This window comes from Artemia sp. Qi Xiang Cuo, chromosome 5, assembly GCF_049724085.1.
Source record: "Artemia sp. Qi Xiang Cuo chromosome 5, ASM4972408v1, whole genome shotgun sequence".
In the NCBI taxonomy this organism is placed as follows: Eukaryota; Metazoa; Arthropoda; class Branchiopoda; order Anostraca; family Artemiidae; genus Artemia; species Artemia sp. Qi Xiang Cuo.
Window position 1 is genome coordinate 1,248,742 of NC_142798.1, and position 19,608 is coordinate 1,268,349.

At 37.2% G+C, this 19,608-nt stretch overlaps 1 protein-coding gene across 1 annotated transcript in view; it reads left to right on the top strand.

The window, feature by feature from the left end:
• Window positions 1-17,044, top strand: part of LOC148951703 (CD109 antigen-like) — a 172,140-nt gene extending 155,096 nt beyond the window's left edge. Inside the window, exons 25-26 of the mRNA XM_089089252.1 lie at window positions 12,973-13,078; window positions 16,854-17,044. Coding sequence (XP_088945378.1) covers window positions 12,973-13,078; window positions 16,854-17,029 — 282 coding nt within the window. The 3' untranslated portion in view covers window positions 17,030-17,044. The remainder of the gene's footprint in view (window positions 1-12,972; window positions 13,079-16,853) is intronic.
• Window positions 17,045-19,608: the final 2,564 nt, after the last annotated feature.

Consider the following 19,608-nt stretch of genomic DNA (forward strand, 5'->3'; position numbering starts at 1 on the left):
TTTTAGTCTTCTTATCACACCCAACCCTCTTGAAATCTTAACTACCACAAGATCAAAATGTGATTTCCAACTTAAATTAAAATCAAGACTAAACCCCAAGTATTTAACACCATTTACATTTTTTGAAAATTCACCATTACAAACAATTTTATTATCTAAAACACATGAAACTTCATTTTTACAGAATGTCATGAAATTTTTTTTGGAAATATTCACTACCAAATAACTAGAATTTGTAAAACTTATCAACTCAGGCGAGGGCCTTATTTGTCTTCTCAATTAACTGGTTTAGACAAGCAGCTGTAATCGTAAACACCGTGTCACCAGCAAAAGACGTTATCAGTGCATCTGATATATAAAAACACATGGTATCAACGTAGATTAGATAATGAAGTGGGCCAAACACGGAACCCTGAGGCACACCAGAAATAAGGATAAAAATTTTTGAAATAGAATTTTGAATAGACACTCGAATAATGCGCTTGTTAAGATGAGATTCAAACCATTTCAGAATAACCCCTTGGATCCCTAAACGGCTTAGCCCACGCAATAAAATTTTATAAACCACCGTGTCAAAAGCCTTTCTAAAGTCTATAAATACTAAAAGTACCAGTACACTTTTTTCGGGAGCACCATTGATGAAATCTGTTAGGTGCTGGACTGCATGTATTGCGGAGTGGTTTTTACTGAATCCAAACTGGGTATCACTAAGAAAACCGTAAGTAGTCAGATGGTTATAAAGTCGTCGATGCATCACTTTTTCATACAGCTTAGCAAATAGGGGCAATATTGAAATTGGCCTCCAATTAGACGGATCAGTCTTTGAACCCCCTTTGTGAAGCGGAATAACTTTAGCCTCTTTCAGCCGAGTAGGAAATTCACCTTTCAAAATTAGAGCTGGGTCGACTCTGCCTGACCTTACAGACTCACGCCACTGACCCCCGTCCCAAACCGAATAATTGGGTACACTAGGATTTAAACCCTCGCCCTCTCAGACAAGGGATCCCAAATCCAGTGCACAAATCCACTCGGCTGGGACGGCAATATTAAATTAGAAGTCGTGCCTTTTTATAGGATCTCCAACTTTTGCCTTGGCATGTCTTTTGTCATTATGAAAAACACATCACCGAACCTTTGTTTATTTTGATTGTTCGGGTGATGGAACAAAAACTTCTTCTTTTGCCTCGGTTTGTCTTTTGTCGTTATGAAAGACATATCGCCGAATATTTGTTTCTTTTAATTGCTCAGGTGGAGGGACAAAAAATTCTTTTTCCTCCAACAATCTATCAGATTTTTGATTTTCAAAGGTATTGTAGGCGTTAATGACCTTATTCATGTCAAATCCAAAACCAAGTCATCATCGCTATCATTTCCAATTTGTTTAGTTCGTTTTACCTTGGCTTGTCTTTCGTCATTATTAAATATATATAACCAAACCTTTGTTTTTTTAACAAAGGTATGGTAGGCATTGCTGATCAAAAGAGAAATATCACTCTAACAATAAGAAGTTTCGTTGGTAGTTGCCAGGTCTTCCTTTCACACTTCTTTATATGTTCCTCTTTCATTTTCGGATGGTGGAAGAACTTTTAAGCTACGTTGTCTTTCCACACGAGAAAATGCAACGTATAACATTCCATGATTAAAAAATGGAATACTAAGGTCGGCGGGAACAAATTCAAAATTTGCCCCTGCGACTTATGTATAGTCATGGCAAATTCGGGTCAATTTGAAAATAGATGTCGTTGAAGAGTACATCCAAGTTGACTTTTACTAGAGTCCACTGTAACTCGGGATATGTGGACTCCTTTTCCTGAGTTTTCCCCAGTAATTATATTCGCCTTAATTATGTTGTTACATAATTCAGTAACAATAAGACGGGTCCCATTGCACATCCTTTCTGAAGTATCTTAGTTACACAAAAGCATAACTATCGTATTTTTCTTGATTTTTAAGTCATGTGGTGGTAAATCTAGTGCTTCAATTGAATTGAGGAATTCTGGAGTAAATTCAATTCCTCCTTTTTCTTAATCTTTTACAGAATCGTATCACTTTGTACGATTTGTATTCTCCTGAAAGGCGATCGACAATTTTCGTATTTATTTTACTACCTTAAAATAACTCGATCCTTCATTAAATGGAAACTTTGTTTAGACGAAAATTCGCCAAATACTTCCTCAATTAAATTGCCACTGGAAATTATATCTTCTGGTAATTCAATTTCATTAAGTTCATTTTTAGGAATATTTCCATTTCCCAGTTCGAGGATGTACTTTGCAAATGCTTCCTGTTCAGGATCGACCCGCATATTTTTATCAAAGGAAAAATGTTTCAAATTCTTCCAAAGATGATTTTTTTTTATTGATAAATCGAATATTTCACTGCGGTTGCTTCGGGGTTGAACTGGTAAACACTGTCGAAAATCACCTCCAGCAACTAAAGTTTTTCCACCAAATGGTAAGTTTGGATTCGCAATAGACCGCAACAACTGATCCATATCTTGTAAGCCATACTTGGGAAGCATGGTTGCTTCGTCAAGTAGGAAAACATCTGATTGAGCTAATTCTAAACTTTTGCTTGAACCAGGTCTTATACAGGAAACAGAATCTGAGTAAAGTGGAACTTTCCAGCCGAAGGTCTTGTGCGTTGTTAGACCAAATGGCAATAGCGTTGCTGCTATGCCTGTATAAGCCATACATTGTACTTTTGAATTTTTTCCACACAGGATGTGATGCAAGGTCTTATAAAAAATATTTTGCTGGTACCACCCGGTCCATCTATGAAAAAACATTTTCTTCCAAAATAATTGACAGCCTGTAAAATATTGTGAACAATTTCAAGTTTTTTCCTTGCAGAAGCCGATGCATACTATCACCATTAACAGCTGACTCGCCAGAATTTAGAAATTCCAAACTTTCATTATTTTCTTAGGTTTCAATGTTGCCCATGCGTATCGTTCCATCCAAAAACTAAAATTTCGACCTTCTATTGCCATCTTATTTAACTTCGATGCAATAACGCGATAAGCACGCTTTACTGCAAGATCTTCAGATAAATTATTTCGTCTTGCTTGCCGAATGAAATCCTCTGCCAACTGATTTTTGAATCTTTCCCAAAGAGCTTTTGGATCTGCAAGATTACCAAAGACAAGAATCTGTGTGAAGAGTACTCGCATTACAGAAGGCATTTTGGACAGTACCGTTTCTTCTAGGGTGTCAAACCACCGTATATCGTCGAGATATCAAGGCCATGAGCCAGGCATGCTTTTTTATGTGGAATATATAACGTTATCAACTGTTTGAAGATCGTCAAAACTTGTTGCATTCTTCACATGCTACAAAAGTACTCGTAAATAGAATCACTCGGGAAAAGCGCCAAAATTTACGTTGTGTTTTAGAGGTTTTGCGAGTTCAGGGTGCTAGAATTGGTTTGAAGATTAATGTTAGGAAGACTAAATCACTAAGGCTAGGAATAAGTGAAGATGAAAAGGTGACGTTGGGTAATGAAAAGATTGATCAGGTGGGCAGCTTCACCTACCTTTGTAGTATTATTAGTAAAGAGGATGGGAGCAGTGAAGATGTTGAATATAGAATATCAAAGGCTCAGGGTGTTTATTCACAGTTAAAAAAAAGTCTGGAAGAATAGGAAGATAATTCTGCAAACCAAGATTAGAATATTATAAGCTACAGTGATGTCAATGGTCAAATATGGCTCTGAAGCATGGACGCTCCGAAAAACGGATGAAGATTTCTAGATATTTTCCAGAGAAATTGCTTAAGGATTGTTCTGGGTACCCGGCTGACAGACCGTATTTCAAATAATAGGCTATACAAAAAATGTGGTTCAATACCGTTCTCTAGGGCTATAATGAAAGAAAGGTTGAGGTGGATAGGGCACGTTGTGCGGATGAAGGATGACAGATTGCCGAAGATTGTTCTTATCGGCCAACCATCTAGGGTTAAACGTAAAGCAGGTCGTCCCCGTCCGGGGTGGGAGGACGTCATAAAGAAAGATTAAAAGGAAAGGGGAACTTCGTGGGCGGGTGTAAAAGGGAGGCTTTGAATAGATTGGGGTGGAGGAGGAGCGTGCGTAGCTGTGTTGGCCTCAGGCGGCTTGGTGCTGCGGTGAGTTGTTATTAGTTAGTAGTAGTAGTAGAATTCGTCCAATTACATGTAATTGACGGATTCTTTGTTCTAATGTACTGGTATTGTCATTCGATCTGTAGGGTTCAGGCATTTGCCAATAATAGAGAAGTTCCTTCCTTTCATTTGTTTTAACGCCTTGTTGTGTCGAAAATACGCTTCCAACATTGAGCCTTGTTGTCGAATATCTACTAAGTCCTCTTGGGCTTAGCTGATATTTTTTATTAGATAATGTCCAGGCAAATGAACATTTCAACGTTGAACGACATGGCTCTTTTTCTGGATATCGTAACTAAATAGTCGCCAGCAAGCTTCAGTTGGTGTAATGCGGAATCCTTCTACATAGGTTTCTGCTTCATTGTAAACCATGCACCGTTTATCTTCGACACTCACAATCATGTCCCCTGTAGATGTATTTATATAGATACTTTACCGGACCTATATTTCCTACATATTCGACATTTATGTGACATTGGTATTTTTTAAGCATGTGGGGATTATATGTGGTGACATGACGATTATCACGAGTAACTAGAATCAGTATTAGAAACTTTTCGATAAACAGCACGGCCATGTGAAAATTCTTCTCTCTATTCAGTTCGACTAATTTGGGATCACAACGACGTCGATGCTTTGGTTTTTCAGCATCCGCTAGAGATGTGACTGAATTGTACTGCTTTGGAAAACCGAAGTGGCACTGGAATTTTCTATTTTTATTAATCATGCAACTCGCACTTAGATTTAAATTCCCATATGGATTATTAATCATTCACTTTAAGACTAATTCTCTTAACAATGGATCGTATGAATTTATAATTTCAGCTGAAATAAGATCATCAGTTTCCACTAGATTATGGATTCGATCCTGAGGGCTCATGATCAATAGCAAATGCATATGTGGTAGTCCACGTTTTTGAAATTCAAAAGTGTACACATATGCTGCCACCTTTTCAAACATCTGACCCTTATATCAATATCATTGATTATATCGTCAAATTTCAGTTTAGCAATTCGAGTAATGAGATTGGGACGATCTTGAGGGGATTGTTCTATAACAGAGTAATCATCAAATATAATAGTTACTGCTTCTTTAAATGCAGGCCAATCAGGATTACAAGTCGCAGTCATAAAGAAAAATGGGGGTTGAAGGCAACGAATAGTAGCCAAGGCGTCTTCAAAATATTCAGCAAAGTAGCGTGTTGATCTGACGAATGATGAAGGTAGTACAACTTTTTCACCAACGAATGCATCCTGTTTCGAAGCTAAGCCTTTAAGAAGTCGTGTAACACCTACGTAGTTTTTACCCATAATAGTTTTCTGGTTAAATTTTGTCCAATCAATACGATCACGCTCAACACGAATAGCGGTATCAACGAGGTACTGTTGGAAAAGTCTTCCACCAATAATGCAAAGCATTAACACCAATGCTACGCAGATCGAGTGTTATAGCTTGCACAGAAAGGCTTTTCGCATGTTCAGATCGAAAATCGATACGATTCCTTGCTAATTCAAGCCGCGTTATATGTGGACGACTTACATAAGGTGTTTGAAGTAGAATAACCCTTGACCATCCTGAAGTTCCAACTGGATAAAACATTGGGTAGGTAAAGGGCTCCACACGATGGTCAGTATTTTTTTTTAAATGACAAGATTTTTGCCACGTTGTTCTGCTACCATTTTATTGGGTTGAAAACTATGGCCAGCATTAAGAGTAAGCACAGCGCATATTTCATTACATGCAGGTGGGTTAAAACATCTATAATCAACACCATCTGGCAAAGTAAAAATGAGCTGCATATTTGGTAGTTACTGTCCCAATGAAGCAGGAAGTTGATTTGCATCATCCTCCGATTCTCGCATTGTTTCGTAACCTTTGGCATAGTCGTTTGAATCTCTCAATATTTCTTCCAAGAGATTAATTAGATTACGAGAGATCCCACAATTTAAAGGATGTGCGAGGCGTTCCTCAACATCTTCATTGGGGTCTAAAAGGTAAATTTGACCATATGAAGGTGACTCAATTTGACCTTCAGTAGTTTGTGACGGATGTGCTGCTAAATTGATTTTGTTATAAATTTGGCCAGCTACTTTAAAGCTAAATATATTCCAACTATTTATGGTTCGATCATCGCTTGCGTTGAATGAAGCTAGAGCAAAAAACGAGTTCAAGAGTCGAATACGTTTATGAAACTCTTCAGAGAGCAAGTGACGTCCTAAAAAAGGTAAGCCAATTCATTTGGAAATTGAAGTGGTGACATTACAATTCGACCATGCAAGCAGCAATCTCCAAACGAATTACCTTTGTTTGCTACTATTTCCTCCAGAAAAGGGAGGGCTCCACAGTGAATAAAAGCAACCTTGAAGGATCCCAAAGACGTATACATAACATTTACTGAGTTTATGGCATTTTTGTACTTATGTACTTTGGTTTGTGCCACACGTTGCTAGTAACGAAGATTACGACGCCGCTGTTCTTCTAACTGCGTGTGTCTTTTATTTTCATCTTCGTCACGCTCTAATTCTTGTTTTCGTTTATCTTCTAGCCGTGTGTATCTTTGCTCTTCTTTTTCATTTTTGATACGCTCTAATTGTCGTTTTCGCATATCTTCTAACCGCCCGTGTCTTTGCTGTTCATTTGCATTTTTCACACGCTCTAATTCTCGTTTTCGTTTATCTTATAACCACGTGTATCTTTGCTCTTCTTTTTCATTTTTGATATGCTCTAATTGTCGTCTTCTCATATCTTCTAACCGCCCGTGTCTTTGCTGTCATTTTTTTTTTTCATAAGCTCTAATTCACGTTTTCATTTATCTTCTAACCGCGCGTGCCTTTGCTGTTCATTTTCATCTTTGACACGTTTGTGGATTTTGATTACTTCAGATACTTTACCAATAACCTTTTCTATAGCTACCCGTATCGGTATTGTCGCAACTGGTGGTCCAGGTTTTTGTTTTTCACATCTTATCACGTTTGATAGTTTAGGCATTGGTTCCACAGAATCATCATTTATAGTAACTGTCATATGATGTCATGACCTACATGACTTCAATGTAATTTTTTTACGTGTATAACGTCATTGTAATTTTTACTACATGACTTCATTGCATAAAACCAAAATTAAGGCTCTTAATGAATTTTCTCAGACTTCTGACCAATCTAGATGTTGTTGTTTTTTTTTATGCAAGAATATCCCAAGATACCTATTTTTCCGAAAAAATATCGAGCCGTTTTCGAGAACATAAAAAAAGGTAAAGAATATGGCTTTGGACTTTACAGTCCCTACCGGCGGTGCTGATCTCCATTTCTTGGCCCTTCAGCCAGGAAGTGCAATGGGGGGTTGGGGACCAACCATCCTGTGCTTTCACACACCCTTCCTATTTACCTTCCCCAGATTTCTCTAGATACCCATATAAAGCTGGGTCGACTCTGGCTAAGCTTACAGAATCACGCCACTGACCCCCGTCCCAAACCGAATGGGAACATATTAAAACTTCTAGTGCTCTTTTTAAGAAACAAAAAAGATTGGGCCATAGCAAAGTGGCTTTTTCTGCCATTTTGTTACACCAAATCAAAATTTTACCAGAAGAGAGCAAAGATACTATCGATCCAAAATTCTGAGATATGGAATCCATTTAAACTATTGAAAAACTGTATATTGAGCTTCCAAGTTCCAGAGGCAGTACTGCCGTGCGGTGGCGCATTCGTTTCTAAATGGTCAAGTTGTCCGTATGAAACGAACTGTTAAAATTGACAGTTGTTTTAAAGCTTCGCATAACCAAGTTGATTCATTTCATGTTTGATAAAATTATTTGTAGTGATGTATAATTTCGCAGCAGCTATTATGAAGGTGGCTGGTGGGCTATTGTGCAGGGGGGGGGGGCATCATTTGAAAAAGATCAGAAATTAAATAGATAAAAAAAAACTTTCCCAAATGAAAGTAAGGAGCTACATTAAAACTCAAAACAAATATAAATTATTCAATAGGTGAGGCTGCCACCCGAAGCTGGTTCCATGGATTCCGTTTGTTTTTTCGCTTCTCTTTCATTCTTTCTTTTTCAAGACCCCCTTTCAGGGTGTCACTTTGCAAAATCTGTTGAGTAACAACAGCATGCTTAAGCCTAAAATCATCATGTTTTGCTACTTTCCTTGTCTATCGCTTTCCAGCTATTTCCTAGGAATTTTCCTTCTACAAATAAAGCTACTTGACTTACTTACTTGACTTATGTCTCCTGCCGGGCGCTGCTCGGCGTAGAGAGTGATGTCTGCCTCCTCCATCCACTTCGGTCCATGGCAAGTGTCTGTACATTGCTCAACCGGATATTTTCCATCGTCAGGAACTCGGACAGGCTGTCAGAACATTGTTTTTTCGGTCGGCCGTGAGGTCGCTTCCATCCGGCTTTGACAGGGTCGAAGTCATTGATCGTTTTCGCAGGTATGTGTGGAGACATTCGAAGTAGGTGTCCGAACCATCGTAATGCTCGCTCGGCTGCTTGGGTCGAAAACCGAGACTGTTTGTTGAGCTGCAGCAGCTTCTCATTGCTGACGAAATCAAGCCATCGTGGACCTTCGATCCTCCTCAGGTTCTTCGACTGAAAGACATCAATTGCCTTAAGGGTTGCGGCTGAAGCTTGCTATGTTTCAGCTCCATAGAGCATCACAGCGCCGACAAGGGCGTTGAAAATCCGCAGCTTCGTTGTACGACTGATGTTTGGTTTTCGCCAGAGGTGACGGTTCAGTCTGACAATGGCAGAAGATGCTTTGGATATTCTTGCTTGTAAATCAGAAAGAAGCGAGCCATCTGAAGAAATTATAGAGCCCAGGTAGGTGAACCTTTGGACAACTTCGATACTAGTGGTGCTATCCAGGCTAACTGAAATATTGGCAGCAGGGGAGAATGGGTCTATGGCCATAATTTTCGTTTTAGTCTAGTTTGTCTGCATTCCTACTTTTGCAGCCTCTTCTCGTAGGATTCGAAGCGCTTCCAGCAACTGCTCCATGGAGTCCGCCAGAATGGCCAAGTCATCGGCAAAATCAGCATCTGTAATGACACGATCACCAAACTTGAGTCCAAAGCTGAGACGTGAGGTAGTCCTTGTCATAGCGTAGTCTTTGATGACATTGAAGAGCTCTGGGGCCACAGCACATCCTTGGCGCGCTCCTGTCGTGATTTGGAAGAATGGGCTGTGCTGTCCGTTCACTAGAACAAAACTCTCCGTCCCATGCTGTAAAGCTTTGAAGAGTCTGCAGTATTTTTAAGGGAGGCCTGTCAATTCTACAGTCCGCCACAGAGCTTTTCGGTCCACTGAGTCAAAAGCAGCACTGACGTTGACGAAGGTAATAAAAGCTGTTTGTCGGAACTCCGTAGCTTTTTCTATGATTTGTCGGATCGTAAAAATCTGCTCGATGGTTGAACGGTCCGACATGAAACCAGTTTGCTCCGGTCGCCGGATTTTACGAATGATATTTCGACATTGATCTAGCAGGACCATTGAGAAAAGTTTTCCCGGGACAGACAGTAGGGTTATTCCACGGTAGTTCGAGCAGTCGCTTCTAGAGCCTTTCCTCTTCCATAAAGGGATAATGACGCTCTTCTGCAAATCTTCGGAAATTGTTTCGAGTTGCCAGTTTTTATAGAAAAGGGTGTGGAGAAACAGGAGCATAACAGGACCTGCATATTTTACCAGCTCCAAACTCAGGCCACAGATAACAGCAGCTTTATTGTTCTTGAGCCTTTTTACTGCATTTCCAATTTCTGAGGGGCTGAAAGGCTCGTCTGGAGGAGCATCTGCTTTGGGTCTTGGACTGCCAGATTGGCTGGGACTATCAGCAGGAGGCATAGACGGGCTAGTGTTGTTCAGGAGTGAGCAGAAGTGATCCTTCCACCGCTCGAGACAAGAACCAGAAGCCCAGAAGCTTCACCGCTCAGAGAGAAGTGTCCCATCCCTGGATAGGACGGGTCCCAATGCTGGTGTTTTATTTTCTGTAAGATCACGGAGGTGCTTAAACAGGCTACCCATGTCTTTCTTTTTTGCTGTTAGTTTGATTTCATCAGCTTTCCTTGCTACAAACTGAGTTCGGTTTCGGTGAATAAGTCTGTTCCGCACTCCATTGAGCCTTTAATAGGTGGCCATGTCCCCAAGAAGTCTTGCCCTCCACCTTTACTCTATGACCTGCAGTGTTTCGTCAGTTAGCCACGATTTCTTCAGGAAACTTCGCGTGCCAAGTACCAGCTGTATAGCTTTACTGGTCTGCGATTTAAATTACTTCTAGACATCTTTGCTGCTGTTTAGTGTGCCAATGAGCTCAAAGTAATTTTATATCTCAACAATATACTTCCGGAGAATATCTGGCTCTTTTAGTTTCCCAGTATCCACTGCTACTGGTTTTCTTTCCGATCACTTTGCATGGAGGCGAAGCTGGACATCAGCACACACAAGCCTGTGATCTGCATTTCCGAGCTCTGCTGATCTGTAAGTTCTGCAGTTCTTCAGCGATGATCTCCAGTGTTTAGAACTAGTGACGTAGTCAATCATCGTCTTTGTGCGACCGTCGTTACTATACCACGTGTACTGGTGGATAGTCTTACGTTGAAAGTAGGTGTTTGCGATCACAAGTTCATGGGATTGGTACAGTTCGAATAGGTGAAGGCCGTTGTCGTTCAGTGGGTCGGGGGATACAGGTCCAATTGTGCGACGCCAAACACCCATATCGTCTCGCACTGTAGCAATGAAGTCACCGAGAAGAACAGTGACATCGTGGGGAGACACTGTTGACAGACATCTAGACAGAGCAGAGTAGAACTCTTCCTTGGTTACGTCGTCGGAATCGTTGGTCGGGGCATAGCATACGAAAATTGTCATCTTGCCATGCTTGTGCCCAAAGCGGGCCTTCATTATTCTGTCCGATACAGCTTCGTGCAAGAGTAAGGCCTTTCTTGCAGGGCCGTTTAGCGCGAGACCAACACCATTTCTTCTCCTGCTCCCTCCAGACCAGACTAACGAGTGATTATCGCCTATTCGCTCTTCTCCACTTCCAGTAAGACGGGTTTCTGTGAGACCTGCAATTGCCACTTTATTCTTACGTAGTTCTTGAGAAAGTAGGTTCTTTGATTCAGGTGCATTCAGGGTCAAAACATTCCAGGTGGCTATTCGAAGCCCCCTTTGGTCTAGAAGGTTTAGTCTACCAGTCAATTGAATTGTGCAAACGTTTGCAATAATACCGAATAAAGCAAGAAACAGCTTTATGTGAAACCTTCAAAACTGATTCGTTCGTTTCTTCAAAAGTGTTGTTTTTAATTTTCAAACTCATGGGATTCAATTTTAATGTTATCGTTTTTCATTTATTTTTGGGTTTCTCTGATACATGATCTTTTTCTCGTGCAGCCGCTATATATATTTCGAATTTTTTAATTAATCTTATTCATAACCTGATTTTTTAAATTTCTGCTGGGTTTTTAAGTAGTTGCCGCTAAAAAAAAGCAGAGGGTCAATTATGAGGACCAAAAGCCTAAGGTGCTTTTGTTCTACTGCTGTTGTAATTTCAACCTCCATTTGCCTTTTATGCAACGATTTACGATTGTAAACTCACCTACATTGGTAAAAACGATTTTTCGGCCTATTATAGTGAACTTCAACAAACGACATACCGTTCACATGACATAATCCAAGGACATTTGAAATACAAGGTCTGCATTTTCGATTCACCGTGTTTTTCCTTCTATGTGTATCTATTGTTATCAAGACTCTGTTTCTTAGAGTTTTGGTTACTATTCAGTTTCGGTTACTATTGAGCCACATCGCTCCTTACTTACAGTTCATTACCACGAACTGTTTGATAATCCAATAGAAGGATAGGCCGACCTTTCGTAAATCATTTAGGGACCATTGTTTTGGTGTTTATGATTTGTAATTTAGTATGATTATAATAAGTTATATTAGTATAATATAAATATAATTATACTATAATTACTTATGATAGTAGTATAATTAGAATAGTAGTACAGGGTTTCAAGTGGTGATTTTTTTTTGCTTGTTTTTTTAGAGAAAGAAATAAATAGTTTAAATGAATATAAAAAAAAGTACTGAAAGGCTCAACCAGAACCCTCTTTCTACATTCAAGACCAAAATTAGTAAACATTAATGTTTTCTAGGCTAGCATACTTTTAAAAGCGGGAATGCTGTTTTCCAGTATGTTTGACCTTACTATGGAGCACGATCAGATTTCTATAAATCTGATCGTTTGATAACTTAATGTTAAACTTCTACACATTGTGAGAGTGAGAGGTTTTTCACCAAAGAATATCACTGTTTTAAAAATTGTTTTCCAAATTTGTCTAACATAATCCTTTGGCTTTTCCTATTTTGACCTGTTTTCCTTGTTTCTCTTTTAAATATTTGCTACATGTTTCTCTTTTTCCTATTTTCTCTATTTCCTCTAGTTTTTCTAGTTCTCTCTTTCTCTTTTAAATATTTCCTACAAGTTTCTCTTTTTCCTTTTTTCTCTATTTCCTCTAGTTTCTCTAGTTTCTCTATTTCCTACGATGTTCCTTGTTTCTCTTTTAAATATATGCCTAGCTAGATTAAGAAAAAGCCGTTTGTATCTTTTTTCAAAAGTACTTTACACCAGGGATAGTCCTGACAGATGTTAGGTAAGAATTCAGTGGGGATATTGTTTCTACGTGAACAAAGATGAAAAAGAAAAAATAAATCAACCTCGTCTTCTTTTGGGAGTTTTTACTTTTTTAGGTCTGATTTGTTGTTGTTTTTTTTTCATTGAGAATGCTAATCAAACTATTTGCTAAACCTCATAATTTGCTAATCAAATTATTTTTTAGGTTACACCGACATTTAGCTGTTTCAATTATACAGTAAAAAGGTGGTTTGCAGTGGCAAATCATACACGCTATAGGAAGGCAAAGATCTACGAAATGTTTAGCCCAGGTAATTTTCTTAGTTTTATTTTCTTTTTGACCTGGTGAATTAAAGTTTAAAATTGACATAGTTGTTGATGGCTTCAAAATTAACACGAATTTCGAGAACCCATCTTACTGCTTAAAATCAAAACATGGTTTAATACATATTATATGTTTAAAATACACAAGCTAAGCTAAGAGTGGTTCTAGAGCTGGCAGGGGTTCTGGAGCTGGCAGTGGCTCTGTAGCTGGCAGGAAAATTTGGTTTCATGGTTTCCTCTGTTTTAACTCTGTTGTAGATGCATTTTCCTTCCGACTTAGAACTTCATGCTGCATTTATCGAAAGTTATAATCCTGTCTTTATTGTATTTTAACATTTATTGTTGCTTAGCATACGGCTTCATATACAACAAAACACAAAATTATGAAACTTTTTTTTACTTTGGTAAATGTTAAAATTATTGTTTTTTATATGGATAGAAAATCTCACTGATATGGTTTTTTCTCAACTGCCTAAACGATAAGCCGAAGGTCCTTTAAACTGAATTCTTCGTAATTTGCCAGCAAAATAAAATCCATACGGCCTTTGGTTAATAGCGAGAAGTGACTAAATTCAATGCAACTAGATTAGATAAAAAAAATATGTCTAGAAAACTGAAAATCAAGTTACGTTAGTTCAAAAAACTGAAATCAATTAATTCTAAACCTTCCAATATTCACTATTGGAATATTGGAATATTGACGGTAGTAGATGCCCGGATGAAAATTTGAGAGAAACTTTCCAGGAAAAGTTGAATAACAAACTGCAGAGTTTAAAATTTGACAATGTAGAAGACGGATGGAATAATTTTAGGAAAACAATTTGTTAAGTTGCTGATAGTGTCTTAGAGAAGAAAGTTAAGAACACAGCTAGGAATATAGTGAAAATGCCTTATGTTTAATCAAACAGTTCGTGGTAACGAACTATAAGTAAGGAGCGACCCGGCTCAATAGTAACCGAAACTCTAAAAAACGGGATTTTGATACCAATAGATACATCAAAAGAATCAGATTTTAATACTTATTTCAATTATATAAGTCTTATCAAGTTTAGTCCTACCCATCAAAATTTACGTGCCTGAGAAAATTTGCGAAAAAAAGGGGGAAAGACACCCTAAAAGCTATAGAACCTTAATGAAAATCACACCATCCGATTCAGCATATCAGAGAACCCTTCTATAGATGTTTCAAGCTCCTATCTTTAAAAATGTGGAATTTTGTATGTTTTGCCAGAAGAAAGATCACGGATGCGTGTTTATTTGTTTTTTGTTGTTTTTTTTCCAGGGGCGTTCGTATCGACCCAATGGTCCTAGAATATCGTGGGAGGGCTCATTTGAACGGAACTTAAAAGTTCTAGTGCCCCTTTTAAGTGACCAAAAAAATGGAGGGCAACTAGGTCCTCTCCCACGCTCATTTTTTCCCAAAGTCACAAGATCAAAATTTTGAGAAAGCCATTTTGTTCAGCATGGTCGACAATATAATAAATATGTCTTTTAGGATGACTTAATCCCCCAAAGTCCCGGGGAGGAGACTGAAAGTTATGAACTTTACCCAATGTTTACATATAGTATTGGTTATTGGTTATATTGGGAAGTATACAGACGTTTTCAAGGGGGATTTTATTCTGGTAATGGGGGGGGGGGGTCGGGGGTTATGTGGGAGGATCTTTCCAGGGAGGAAGTGTTCATGGGGTAAGGGACACTGCTATGAAGGGGGCGCCAGATTTCCCAGCATTATTTAAAAAGACGATCAGAAATTAAATAAAAAAAACAAGTTTTTCAACTGAAAGTAAGGAGCAACATCAAAACTTAAAGCGAACAGAAATTATTAAGTATATGATTGGGTTCGCCCCCTAGTCAATACCTCGCTCTTTAAGCCAAAGATTTTTTAGTACTTTCATAAGAGCTATTTATTCTAATTAATGGCCTTTGTGATTAAGGGTCATTTTTGAAGAATTGGAACAAAATTCGAACTTTAGCGTAAAGTTAGACTCTTCCTCACAACTCTATTTTTTAAAACAATAAAAAACTTTAGCGTAAAGAGCGAGGCGTTGAGGACGGGACAGTCCATTTCATATACGGAATAATTTCTGTTCGTTTTAAGTTTTAATGTTGTTCCTTACTTTCAGTTAAAAAAACTAGTTTTTTTTTATTTAATAGAGAAAAGAAAGGGCTTGTACAAGAGTTATTTGAGTGATAAATCATTTGAAAATAAGAGGAATGTAAAGAAAGTGGATAAAGAATCAAAATATGAACTAACGAGGTGTTAAGTGAAGACCATGGATAAAATTGGCAAGGATCTGGAAGATGCATGTTAATAAATTGAGACGGAGTGATCAATATGGATTTTTACCAGTTAAAGATGGGAACGGGGCCACAATTAGTCACAAGGAAGGAGTTAAAGAGAGATGGGTAAACATTTTGAAATTCTGCTAAGCCAGGATGGAGTTACAAGGAAAGATATAGAGGAAAATGAAAAAGTTTGTGATACCTTGTATGTCAAGCAAGATTTATTTTGTGAGGAAGAATTATTTACAGTACTAAAGGGATTAAAAAACAATAAGGTACCAGGTGCTGATAGTGTGGTAAATAAAATTCTTAAATATGGTAGTCATGAGGTTAGAAATAAGTTACTAAAGATTGTGAATATGATTTTTGAAAAAGAGGAAGTACATAGCGATTTTCGAAAGACCTTAATTTAAATCCTTGAAAAAGAAAGGTGGTTAGACTCGGTTCGGTAATTATAGAGGCATTAGCCTGGTTTCTGTAAGTAGCAAATTACCTAGTGTGACGATTTAGATTTAGGGAAGCTGTAGAAAAAAATTTTAAGAGAAGAACAGTGCGATTTCAGAAAAGATAGAGGATGTGTTGACCAAACTTTCACTCTTAGATTAATAATTGAGAAGTGTCTGAGTCATCAAACACCTTTTGTTCACAGTTTTATAGATTATTAGCAGTCGTTCGATTTAGCTGATGAAAAAAAAGCTTTAACGATATTTGTATGGTGTACCAGACAAATATATTAAAGTAATTAGTACTATTTATAAGAATAACACTGCTGCAGTTAAGGTAGGAAATGAGGTTAGTAGCTGGTTTTGTGTTGAATCAGGAGTTAATCAGGGTTGTGTTCTATCCCTATTTATATGGATCATTTTGATAGACTTAAGGAGCACAGGAGAGGCAATGGGAGAACGTGGAATCAAATGGAGAATAAAAACATTCCTGGACTTAGATTATGCTGATTATTTAAGCATTCTAGAGGAAAGTGTGAGCAAAATGAATGAACTTTTAGAGGTTTTGCAAGTTCAGGGTGCTAGAATAGGTTTGAAAATAAGTGTTAAGAAACCTAATTCTCTAAGGCTGGGAATAATTGAAGATGACAAGGTGACGTTGTGTAGAAAAAAGATTTATCAAGTGAACAGTTTCACTTACCTTGGTAATATTATTAGTAAAGACGGTGGTATTATTAGTAAAATACTAGTAAAAAGGAAAGTATTAGGTTTTCATTACAATCTAAAAGTATATAAAAGGAAAAAGCTTGTGAAACTCAGGCTATTTTAGAGTGTGCTTAAAGATGAGCTTATCTAAAACTCAAAATTTAACCTATCATATTTTATTTGTAACACATAAAAAATGGATTAAACCAGTGTACAAGACTATAGTAAGCCCAAGGCTTTCTTATATGTTGCATAAGCTTGAACCGATGTTTTGAACCATGCAACTTACACTTTTTTATATCAACTATTATTTTTCCTTTTTTTTTAGAAAACTTCGAACTCATTATGGTTGATTCTACTGATCTTCAAGTTTTAGACGTCTGTCAAGTTTGTGGATCTTACCAATGTCCATACTGCCCCATGTACAATTTAACTACCCGGTTGCGTTTCAGTGCATTTAATTTGTTATTTTTTGTTTTAATATTTTATATTACGCTGAAGTAAATCAATATGGTTTAAACTAAATTCTGAGTGTGTTTTCATTCTTTTGGAAGGTAAAGGGAACGTTGAAAAGATTTAGAAGCGTTTTGTAGGCTACATATTATCACATCTCAGTGATGGAAAACAAAAGAATTTTGCAAGGCAAAATCAGGAAAAAATTCTGAAAGTACGGAAATACTTGAAAAGTAGAAGAAAGAAAAAGGATATTGTTGGATCCCTGGCCCTAATTATCAGCTAAATTTCGTTTTTGTCCGGTATATAAATTGTTTTCATCCACAGTTAAAAGTCATTGATTTTTCTTGAATCATTCTTAAATACCTTGGCTTTGAACTAATGTTCCTCGGTTTGAATTAAAGTTCCCGATGCTAGAGCGTGATGTTATAAACTTATGAATTGACATTAAAATTAAAATTGACCCATTAAATCCATTCTTTCCCAGATTGGTCGACGTTCCACTGGCCTGCAAAAAAAGTTGAGTTTACTTGTTTTTGTATTTATATGGTTCATAGTTATTTCATGGGAAGGTCTTATTGAGTTCAAGTTTTCGTCTTTGTAACAATCTGATGAATAAAATTGAGTTATATTTTCTAACTCTGTTTTTGGCTATTTCCTAGCCAAGCATCGAGTGTGGTGGTCTAATCTTTCAATAAAGTAAATGTTATGGGAAGTTCTCTCCGGGTGGTTTTCTGTAGGTTATAAGTAATTTAGTCTTTAAGTCGTAACTAGTATATGTTATTTTGCATTAGGAGAGGAGTGTAGGCCTATGTAATACTGCCCCCCCCCCCCCAAAAAAAACTAAACAACTGGTGGGAGTAATTTGAACCAGCGTTTATGTGGCTAGAGACTACATTTGCCTATACGAATAGTCCATAAATTACACAAATACCCATGAAATTAATAAGAACACCTATATTGATTTAATATTTCGGGGGCCTAGACAAAATCTAGGACCAACGCAATAAGACAATTACGGCACCAAAAACGTCGTAGATAGGTGGATTTGTTGGTATATACTATAGGGATCCATGAGTTGAGCAGACTATTCAATATAATCTTTCGAGTGAAAGAATTTCGTTGGAGAATTATTCGGAATTTGCTGTGAGTTGCGAAGGAAGGGAGGAAACCTGTCCTTCAGGGGTAAGTGTCCTTAAAGGTTAACCTGCAAGTTTGAAGCTTACAATTTCGGAAGTTTAGTGAAAATATACTGTCTGATTCATATCCCTGATGCAGGTATTATATTTTGCAAAATTAGGTGGCTTTGCCTTGTGTATTTTCCTACTAATTCATTAAGAAAATTTTCACGTGTCCTAGTAAATTTATGCGTGTTTTCCCCTATATACTATTCGCACAAATTTTGGAGGCTTATCTTACATTCCAGAGAATTGTTTGAGACAAATTATGTAGGGATTCGCTATTTTAGTCGATATTTGAGACAAATTATGTCGGGACTCGCTATTTTATTAATGTATGTGTCCATTCTGCTAACTTTATAATTAACTATCTTGACTTAAAATCATACAGACCTTGTTATTTCACTTAATTTGTATTTATTTTCTCGAATTATAAATGCGTGTCTTTTTGTATATTGGGCATTACTGCAAGTTTCTCAGTTTCCAGTATTTACACTTCAATTTTTAGCAATTAAGCTACACCGTTTCTTTTAAACTAATTGAATGGACACTTGCCCGAGGGGGTGGCAAAAATACATAAGAAAATAATACAGGACAAAGAAAAAAAAATAGTACGACCTAATCCGCACCACAAACCATACAACAAACAAATTCAACAGTATTATTAAAATCATACCCCGAGAGGCAACAATAAGGTACTCAATTATCCATTTGCGCATTTAACTTGACAAAATGTGGCATTTCATTTTGATTTTCAAGTCTTGGAAATTAAAAGCTAATTCTTTTGTTCCTAAAGTTGCTAGATGAAACAGTGCAGAAAAGTAAACAAAAAAAAACTAAAAAAACGGATAAAAAATTTGTTTATATCCAATTTTGTTACGCTTTTACGAGTCAGACAAACATTTCGGGGGGGGGGGGGGTCAACCCCCTACCCTCCCCCCTCTGGATACGTCCTAGATTATGAAAAATAGCTTTTTCATTGATTTATAATTTAAAAATCCCCATTTCTTGATATTTTTCATACAAGAGTTATATACAGAGAATAAAGTTAAAGAGAATAAAGTTATTTTAGTTAATAGTATACTTAAAGAATTCAGTTAAAGAGAATAAAGTTATTTTAGGTAATAGTATACTTGTCAATTCAAAGTCACTAAGCCAAAAGTAATTATTAGCTTGGTGTTAGAACCTTATTTCATGACATATGTTGTGATATTAAGGGGAATTCACCCAATCCAAGTAGAAGCAGATGGATTAACCTAATTATATTTAATAAAGACAAACTTCCAAGTTGTGTAGGAAATCTTATACCTTTATTTCATTATACCTTATACCTTTATACCTTTATCTTATACCTTTTTATTATTATAAACATACAACAAGTAATAATATTAATGAATAAATAGATCTTAAAGTGAGTAATGCTTAAATTAAATATGAAAATGTATCTTAAAA